At 45.9% G+C, this 11,071-nt stretch overlaps 1 protein-coding gene across 7 annotated transcripts in view; it reads left to right on the top strand.

The window, feature by feature from the left end:
- Positions 1-11,071, top strand: part of LOC133545078 (astrotactin-1-like) — a 204,152-nt gene that overhangs the window by 64,923 nt on the left and 128,158 nt on the right. For 5 of the 7 annotated variants that reach the window (XM_061890394.1, XM_061890393.1, XM_061890391.1 and 2 more), the window contains exons 3-4: positions 5,448-5,692; positions 5,767-5,909. In XM_061890394.1, coding sequence (XP_061746378.1) covers positions 5,448-5,692; positions 5,767-5,909 — 388 coding nt within the window. The remainder of the gene's footprint in view (positions 1-5,447; positions 5,693-5,766; positions 5,910-11,071) is intronic. The other 2 variants (XM_061890395.1, XM_061890392.1) reach the window with 1 other exon arrangement.

Genomic DNA, 11,071 nt, shown 5'->3' with positions numbered 1-11,071 from the left:
ATCACTAATACACCCCCATACCATCACACATGCTGACTACAACACTTTCACCCTACAACAATCACTAATACACCCCCATACCATCACACATGCTGACTACAACACTTTCCCCCTACAACAATCACTAATACACCCCCATACCATCACACATGCTGACTACAACACTTTCACCCTACAACAATCACTAATACACCCCCATACCATTACACATGCTGACTACAACACTTTCCCCCTACAACAATCACTAATACACCCCCATACCATCACACATGCTGACTACAACACTTTCACCCTACAACAATCACTAATACACCCCCATACCATCACACATGCTGACTACAACACTTTCACCCTACAACAATCACTAATACACCCCCATACCATCACACATGCTGCCTAGAAAACTTTCACCCTACAACAATCACTAATACACCCCCATACCATCACACATGCTGCCTAGAAAACTTTCACCCTACAACAATCACTAATACACCCCCATACCATCACACATGCTGCCTAGAAAACTTTCACCCTACAACAATCACTAATACACCCCCATACCATCACACATGCTGACTACAACACTTTCACCCTACAACAATCACTAATACACCCCCATACCATCACACATGCTGACTACAACACTTTCCCCCTACAACAATCACTAATACACCCCCATACCATCACACATGCTGACTACAACACTTTCCCCCTACAACAATCACTAATACACCCCCATACCATCACACATGCTGACTACAACACTTTCACCCTACAACAATCACTAATACACCCCCATACCATCACACATGCTGCCTAGAAAACTTTCACCCTACAACAATCACTAATACACCCCCATACCATCACACATGCTGCCTAGAAAACTTTCACCCTACAACAATCACTAATACACCCCCATACCATCACACATGCTGCCTAGAAAACTTTCACCCTACAACAATTGCTAATACACCCCCATACCATCACACATGCTGACTACAACACTTTCACCCTACAACAATCACTAATACACCCCCATACCATCACACATGCTGACTACAACACTTTCCCCCTACAACAATCACTAATACACCCCCATACCATCACACATGCTGACTACAACACTTTCCCCCTACAACAATCACTAATACACCCCCATACCATCACACATGCTGACTACAACACTTTCACCCTACAACAATCACTAATACACCCCCATACCATCACACATGCTGACTACAACACTTTCACCCTACAACAGTCGGGATCAAACGCTGATGATATCTTTTAAACAAGACAAGAAGCAAGGAATCAAACAGAGACAGAATTCAATTCAGCTCAATTGAGGAGAAACGTGTAGACACTGTACAAGGTCATCCCACGCTCCGACGGAAGATTGTACGCCTCCTCTTTTATTTGAACTTTCCCTGATTATCTGGCAACAGCTGTTTCTAAGGGAGGGGGGGGGGGGGGGGGGTTCGAAAACGTAGCAATCGCCTTTGGTTACGAAACAGTTCATAGAAAAGGTGGTAAAACAGTTCAAAGAAAAGGTGCCTGGAGGGAGGTAGATCTCGGCTAAAGGCCAATTCCTCCTGTGGTTTACAATATATCAAAATACATCAAAGAAACCGACACCCTCATTTCGCTCCCCAACCTACAGAGTGGAGTTCTACAAGCTCTTTGATTGGTAGGATCAAAGGCAGCTCCAGCTGAACTCAATGTAGCACAAAGTTCTGTGATAACGTAGATGCTATTATTCCGACAGTTCTTTACCACTTTGCATCAGTCCATCTTAGATGAGCTCGGCCCCGGCCAAGCGTTTCCGGGTGTTGTTGATAATGGCCGTGGCTTTGCATGGTAGAGTTTTACTGGATGTAACGACCAACCGTGGTGACTGACAGTGGTTTTCTGAAGTGTTCCTGAGCCCATGTGGTGATATCCTTTACACTCTTGCAGCCATCCAATTCCAAATGAGCTAATATTTGCAGGAAATAGCAAAGTGTGTCAGTGTGAAGATGAAATATCTTGTCTTTGCAGTCTATTCAATTGAATATAAGTTGAAAAGGATGTTTTTATTTAGCATTGACACAACCTGACAACTTCACTGCTTGTGTACTGATAAGTACATGTACTTCATAAGTAATATACATTTTGAAAGTAGTACTACATTAGAAGTACACACATTATATCCAGTTGACTCTCTAATGAACAAAGAAACATTCCTTCCTTTGGCGAGTCAGCACATTTCATCATTAACGAGTCCTCATGTCCTTCAGGATGCAAATGAAGACAGACTGTTTATGCAAATGAGCATATATGCAAATGTTCACATTATTGTTGTCTCTTTCCAGGAAAGATTGAAATCCACATTTTTCTTGTCGATGAACTTTTTCCCTGCAATATTTCCCAGCAGTAATGACTTGATGATGTTCACTTCCGTGGAGATGATCACATGACTTACATTCACTCATTCACACACTTGACATTGTTAATACCTTTCCTTCCTATTTGGCCGCTTTACCTGACACATGAAACATGACAAATTCACCTTTTTTCTGTTTTTGTTTACTTTCAACTAAACCAACAGTTGTCACATGAATATTCATGTTTTCACGTCATGCTCATCAATCTTTACCTTGTATGGACCCGTTCATCATGGTTTACCTGACACATGAAATGTGACACATTTCAAATGTATCCGTCTTTGTTTACTTTCCACTCAACCAACAGTCTTCACATGAATATTCATGTTTTCACGTCATGCTCATCAACATTTACCTCACATGGACCCGTTCATCATGGTTTACCTGACACATGAGACGTGACAAATTTCACACATGAATATTCATATTTTCAGCTTATAGATACAAGAATATTTTGTGATCAGTGGGGTGGTAGAGGGAGTGTTTGCAGCCCACATTGATCAACGCCCTCTCCTCACCAACTTTTACAATAACATTGAATGGTGTTCCAGCCGCAATAACACTCTTTTATCCCCGTTGTGACAAATGAAGCTAAGAAGAAATCAAAATAAACCTTTTTTTAGGGCTAAAGTGTGAGCAAGAAGTGAAAATGTGAGGAGAAACTAAGTGAAATGTTGATACTGAGGACTAAGTGCTGTCTTGGAGTCAATGGGAAGGTTGTTTGCAGCAGGAACCCCAGGATGCAGAGAAGGCAGGTCAAAATATCTTCAATAACAGAAGAAGGCAAGTGCAGCGAGGGAGTGCACAAGACACAAATACACACCGCCTCAGTAGGGCAGCAGTGACTATGAACACTCAACACATGTCCAGCAGGGCAGGGACAGGTGTGTCCAGGTTGATAATCAGGGACAGGTGTGTTCGGGTCGCCAATCAGGAACAGGTGTTTCCAGGTCGGCAATCAGGAACAGGTGTGTTCAGGTTGCCAATCGGGGACAGGTGTGTCCAGGTTGCCAATCAGGTGAAGGGGTGTCCATTTGGCCAGTTAGGGACGTGTGTGCCTAGGTTGCCAATCATTACTAGGTGTGTCCAGGTTGCTAATCAGGGACAGGTGTGTCCATGTTGCCAATCAGTTAGAGATGATTTCGGGAAGCGCTATGCCCAGGTTGCCAATCAGGGACAGTTGTGTCCAGGTTGTCGTTCAGGCAAAGGGCTGTCCAGTTTGCGTATCTGGCACAAGTGTGTACATGTTGCCAATCAGGAACAGGTGTGTCCAGGTTGCCAATCAGGAACAGGTGTGTCCAGGTTGCTAAACAGGGACCAGTGCGTCCAGGCTGCCAATCAGAAAGAAGTGTGCCTAGGTTGGTAAACAGGGTCAGGTGTTTAAAGGTTGTCAATCAAGGAAAGGTTCGTCCAGGTCGACAATCAGGAGAAGGTGTGTCCAGGTTGTCAATCAGGACCAGGTGTGTCCAGGTTAGTAAACAGGGACAGGTGAGGATGGCAATCAGGAACAGGTGTGTCCTGGTTGGCAATCAGGACCAGGAGTATCCAGGGTGGTGAACAGAGACGGGTGTGTTCCGGTTCCCAATCAGGACCAGGTGTGTCCAGGTTGTCAGTCATGAACAGGTGTGTCCATATAGCCAATCAGAAACAGGTGTGTACAGGTTGCCGATCAGGCACAGGTGTGTCCAGGTTGGTAATCAGGAACAGGTCTGTCCAGGTTGTTGATCAGGGACAGGTGTGTCCAGGTTGGTAATCAGGTACAGGTGTGTCCAGGTTCTTGATCAGGGACAGGTGTGTCCAGGTTGGTAATCAGGAGCAGGTGTGTCTTTTGTGCCGATCAGGAGCAGGTGTGTCCAGCTTCCTAATCAGAGACAGTTGTGTCCAGGTTATTAATCAGGAACAGGTATGTCCAGGTTGCCAATCAGGAGAAGGTGTGTCCAGGTTGGCAATCAGGAGCAGGTGTGGAGGCAGACGGGAGAGAAAAGACAAGTTCAAGACAAAACAGTGTCACAGGTTGGCAATCAGGACCGGGTGTGTCCAGGTTGCCAATCAGGAGCAGGTGTGGAGGCAGGCAGGAGAGAAAAGACAGGTCCAGGACCAAAGTGTGTCACGGGTGTGTCCAGGTTGCCAATCAGGAGCAGGTGTGGAGACAGACAGGAGAGAAAAGACAGGTCCAGGACAAAAGTGTGTCACAGGTGTGTCCAGGTTGGCAATCAGGAGCAGGTGTGTCCATGTTGGCAATCAGGAGCAGGTGTGGAGGCAGGCAGGAGAGAAAAGACAAGTCCAGGACAAAAGAGTGTCACGGGTGTGTCCAGGTTGCCAATCAGGAGCAGGTGTGTCCAGGTTGCCAATCAGGAGTGGGTGTGGAGACAGACAGGAGAGAAAAGACAGGTCCAGGACAAAAGTGTGTCACAGGTGTGTCCAGGTTGGCAATCAGGAGCAGGTGTGTCCATGTTGGCAATCAGGAGCAGGTGTGGAGGCAGGCAGGAGAGAAAAGACAGGTCCAGGACAAAAGAGTGTCACGGGTGTGTCCAGGTTGCCAATCAGGAGCAGGTGTGGAGACAGACAGGAGAGAAAAGACAGGTCCAGGACAAAAGTGTGTCACAGGTGTGTCCAGGTTGGCAATCAGGAGCAGGTGTGTCCATGTTGGCAATCAGGAGCAGGTGTGGAGGCAGGCAGGAGAGAAAAGACAGGTCCAGGACAAAAGAGTGTCACGGGTGTGTCCAGGTTGGCAATCAGGAGCAGGTGTGGAGACAGACAGGAGAGAAAAGACAAGTCCAGGACAAAAGAGTGTCACGGGTGTGTCCAGGTTGGCAATCAGGAGCAGGTGTGGAGGCAGGCAGGAGAGAAAAGACAAGTCCAGGACAAGAGAGTGTCACGGAGGGTGAAGACAAATATTCCAGAACCAAAAGATTTTGTTTTGAGCGCTGGTGTAGCAGCATTAGCATGTTAGCATGTTAGCATCCTGCCAGCGCAGATGTGCAGGTGTGTTTTGTTTGCTGATCCGGCCCTCCTTCCCCGCAGGGTGGGATGATCGCCCTCCTGCTCTCCATCCTGTGCTTGGTCCTGATCCTCTACACGCGGCGCCGCTGGTGCAAACGCCGCCGCGTCCCTCAGCCTCAGAAGAGTGCCAGCGCCGAGGCGGCCAACGAGATCCACTACATCCCCTCGGTGCTGATGGGCGGGCAGGCCCGGGAGAGCTTGAGGAACACCCGGGGTCAGGGCGGCACCCTCAGCATCCGAGAGACCCCCATCCTGGACGGGTACAAGTAGGGCGGGACTCGTGACGGGAGGGGGACCTGATGTGGGCGGGACTTGACCTGTCCTACACCTGTGGTCGCAGGTACGAGTACGACATCACAGACCTCCGCCACCACCTGCAGAGAGAGTGCATGAACGGGGGGGAGGAGTTTGCCAGTCAGGTCGGCCGGACTCTGGACTCTCTGCAGGGCTGCAACGACAAGAACACCATGGACCTGACTGCTGGTACCTTCTAGGCCACATGTACTATCTGACTGCTGGTACCTTCTAGTCCACATGTACTATCTGACTGCTGGTAACTTCTAGTCCACATGTACTATCTGACTGCTGCTACCTTCTAGTCCACATGTACTATCTGACTGCTGCTACCTTCTAGTCCACATGTACTATCTGACTGCTGGTACCTTCTAGTCCACATGTACTATCGGACTGCTGATACCTTCTAGTCCACATGTACTATCGGACTGCTGATACCTTCTAGTCCACATGTACTATCTGACTGCTGGTACCTTCTAGTCCACATGTACTATCTGACTGCTGATACCTTCTAGTCCACATGTACTATCTGACTGCTGGTACCTTCTAGTCCACATGTACTATCTGACTGCTGGTACCTTCTAGTCCACATGTACTATCTGACTGCTGATACCTTCTAGTCCACATGTACTATCTGACTGCTGCTACCTTCTAGTCCACATGTACTATCTGACTGCTGCTACCTTCTAGTCCACATGTACTATCTGACTGCTGTTACCTTCTAGTCCACATGTACTATCTGACTGCTGTTACCTTCTAGTCCACATGTACTATCTGACTGCTGCTACCTTCTAGTCCACATGTACTATCTGACTGCTGCTACCTTCTAGTCCACATGTACTATCTGACTGCTGTTACCTTCTAGTCCACATGTACTATCTGACTGCTGTTACCTTCTAGTCCACATGTACTATCTGACTGCTGCTACCTTCTAGTCCACATGTACTATCTGACTGCTGCTACCTTCTAGTCCACATGTACTATCTGACTGCTGTTACCTTCTAGTCCACATGTACTATCTGACTGCTGCTACCTTCTAGTCCACATGTACTATCTGACTGCTGTTACCTTCTAGTCCACATGTACTATCTGACTGCTGCTACCTTCTAGTCCACATGTACTATCTGACTGCTGTTACCTTCTAGTCCACATGTACTATCTGACTGCTGTTACCTTCTAGTCCACATGTACTATCTGACTGCTGATACCTTCTAGTCCACATGTACTATCTGACTGCTGCTACCTTCTAGTCCACATGTACTATCTGACTGCTGCTACCTTCTAGTCCACATGTACTATCTGACTGCTGTTACCTTCTAGTCCACATGTACTATCTGACTGCTGTTACCTTCTAGTCCACTTGTACTATCTGACTGCTGGTACCTTCTAGTCCACATGTACTATCTGACTGCTGATACCTTCTAGTCCACATGTACTATCTGACTGCTGGTACCTTCTAGTCCACATGTACTATCTCACTGCTGATACCTTCTAGTCCACATGTACTATCTGACTGCTGGTACCTTCTAGTCCACATGTACTATCTCACTGCTGATACCTTCTAGTCCACATGTACTATCTGACTGCTGATACCTTCTAGTCCACATGTACTATCTGACTGCTGGTACCTTCTAGTCCACATGTACTATCTGACTGCTGATACCTTCTAGTCCACATGTACTATCTGACTGCTGGTACCTTCTAGTCCACATGTACTATCTGACTGCTGGTACCTTCTAGTCCACATGTACTATCTGACTGCTGATACCTTCTAGTCCACATGTACTATCTGACTGCTGCTACCTTCTAGTTCACATGTACTATCTGACTGCTGCTACCTTCTAGTCCACATGTACTATCTGACTGCTGCTACCTTCTAGTCCACATGTACTATCTGACTGCTGTTACCTTCTAGTCCACATGTACTATCTGACTGCTGTTACCTTCTAGTCCACTTGTACTATCTGACTGCTGGTACCTTCTAGTCCACATGTACTATCTGACTGCTGATACCTTCTAGTCCACATGTACTATCTGACTGCTGGTACCTTCTAGTCCACATGTACTATCTCACCGCTGATACCTTCTAGTCCACATGTACTATCGGACTGCTGGTACCTTCTAGTCCACATGTACTATCTGACTGCTGATACCTTCTAGTCCACATGTACTATCTGACTGCTGGTACCTTCTAGTCCACATGTACTATCTGACTGCTGCTACCTTACAGTCCACATGTACTATCTGACTGCTGCTACCTTCTAGTCCACATGTACTATCTGACTGCTGTTACCTTCTAGTCCACATGTACTATCTGACTGCTGATACCTTCTAGTCCACATGTACTATCTGACTGCTGGTACCTTCTAGTCCACATGTACTATCTCACTGCTGATACCTTCTAGTCCACATGTACTATCGGACTGCTGTTACCTTCTAGGCCACATGTACTATCTGACTGCTGATACCTTTTAGTCCACATGTACTATCTGACTGCTGGTACCTTCTAGTCCACATGTACTATCTGACTGCTGATACCTTCTAGTCCACATGTACTATCTGACTGCTGATACCTTCTAGTCCACATGTACTATCTGACTGCTGTTACCTTCTAGGCCACATGTACTATCTGACTGCTGATACCTTCTAGTCCACATGTACTATCTGACTGCTGGTACCTTCTAGTCCACATGTACTATCTGACTGCTGATACCTTCTAGTCCACATGTACTATCTGACTGCTGGTACCTTCTAGTCCACATGTACTATCTGACTGCTGGTACCTTCTAGTCCACGCACCTAGCACACCTGTTCCTTCTTTCTGACTGCTGGTACCTTCTAGTCGACATGTACTATCTGACTGCTGCTAACTTCTAGTCCACATGTACTATCTGACTGCTGTTACCTTTTAGGCCACATGTACTATCTGACTGCTGGTACCTTCTAGTCCACATGTACTATTTGACTGCTGCTACCTTCTATTCCACATGTACTATCTGACTGCTGGTACCTTCTAGTCCACATGTACTATCTGACTGCTGATACCTTCTAGTCCACATGTACTATCTGACTGCTGGTACCTTCTAGTCCACATGTACTATCTGACTGCTGATACCTTCTAGTCCACATGTACTATCTGACTGCTGGTACCTTCTAGTCCACATGTACTATCTGACTGCTGATACCTTCTAGTCCACATGTACTATCTGACTGCTGGTACCTTCTAGTCCACATGTACTATCTGACTGCTGATACCTTCTAGTCCACATGTACTATCTGACTGCTGGTACCTTCTAGTCCACGCACCTAGCACACCTGTTCCTTCTTTCTGACTGCTGGTACCTTCTAGTCCACATGTACTATCTGACTGCTGCTAACTTCTAGTCCACATGTACTATCTGACTGCTGCTACCTTCTAGTCCACATGTACTATCTGACTGCTGCTAACTTCTAGTCCACATGTACTATCTGACTGCTGATACCTTCTAGTCCACATGTACTATCTGACTGCTGCTACCTTCTAGTCCACTTGTACTATCTGACTGCTGCTACCTTCTTGTCCACTTGTACTATCTGACTGCTGGTACCTTCTAGTCCACATGTACTATCTGACTGCTGGTACCTTCTAGTCCACATGTACTATCTGACTGCTGCTACCTTCTTGTCCACTTGTACTATCTGACTGCTGGTACCTTCTAGTCCACATGTACTATCTGACTGCTGGTACCTTTTAGTCCACATGTACTATCTGACTGCTGGTACCTTCTAGTCCACATGTACTATCTGACTGCTGCTACCTTCTAGTCCACATGTACTATCTGACTGCTGGTACCTTCTAGTCCACATGTACTATCTGACTGCTGGTACCTTCTAGTCCACATGTACTATCTGCCTGCTGGTACCTTCTAGTCCACATGTACTATCTGACTGCTGGTACCTTCTAGTCCACATGTACTATCTGACTGCTGGTACCTTCTAGTCCACATGTACTATCTGACTGCTGCTACCTTCTTGTCCACTTGTACTATCTGACTGCTGGTACCTTCTAGTCCACATGTACTATCTGACTGCTGGTACCTTCTAGTCCACATGTACTATCTGACTGCTGGTACCTTCTAGTCCACATATACTATCTGACTGCTGCTACCTTCTAGTCCACATGTACTATCTGACTGCTGGTACCTTCTAGTCCACATGTACTATCTGACTGCTGCTACCTTCTTGTCCACTTGTACTATCTGACTGCTGGTACCTTCTAGTCCACATGTACTATCTGACTGCTGGTACCTTCTAGTCCACATGTACTATCTGACTGCTGGTACCTTCTAGTCCACATATACTATCTGACTGCTGCTACCTTCTAGTCCACATGTACTATCTGACTGCTGGTACCTTCTAGTCCACATGTACTATCTGACTGCTGCTACCTTCTAGTCCACATGTACTATCTGACTGCTGGTACCTTCTAGTCCACATGTACTATCTGACTGCTGCTACCTTCTAGTCCACATGTACTATCTGACTGCTGGTACCTTCTAGTCCACATGTACTATCTGACTGCTGCTACCTTCTAGTCCACATGTACTATCTGACTGCTGGTACCTTCTAGTCCACATGTACTATCTGACTGCTGGTACCTTTTAGTCCACATGTACTATCTGACTGCTGGTACCTTCTAGTCCACATGTACTATCTGACTGCTGCTACCTTCTAGTCCACATGTACTATCTGACTGCTGATACCTTCTAGTCCACATGTACTATCTGACTGCTGATACCTTCTAGTCCACTTGTACTATCTGACTGCTGCTACCTTCTAGTCCACATGTACTATCTGACTGCTGGTACCTTCTAGTCCACATGTACTATCTGACTGCTGCTACCTTCTAGTCCACATGTACTATCTGACTGCTGGTACCTTCTAGTCCACATGTACTATCTGACTGCTGCTACCTTCTAGTCCACATGTACTATCTGACTGCTGGTACCTTCTAGTCCACATGTACTATCTGACTGCTGCTACCTTCTAGTCCACATGTACTATCTGACTGCTGATACCTTCTAGTCCACTTGTACTATCTGACTGCTGCTACCTTCTAGTCCACGCACCTAGGACACATGTCCCTTCCTTCTAGTCAATGCACCTAGGACACACACACACACACACACATATATGTATATATATATATATATATATATATATATATATATATATATATATATATATATATATATATATATATATATATATATACATATATATATATGAGTAAAACAATATATATTACTTTTAAAACAAATATTACTACATAGTAGATACATATAATATACAGTAAATGTTGATGTTGATTT

This window comes from Nerophis ophidion, linkage group LG28 (genome assembly GCF_033978795.1).
Source record: "Nerophis ophidion isolate RoL-2023_Sa linkage group LG28, RoL_Noph_v1.0, whole genome shotgun sequence".
Classification (NCBI taxonomy): Eukaryota; Metazoa; Chordata; class Actinopteri; order Syngnathiformes; family Syngnathidae; genus Nerophis; species Nerophis ophidion.
Note: the sequence above shows the minus strand (reverse complement) of the source record. Positions and strands in the feature narration are given on the sequence as shown.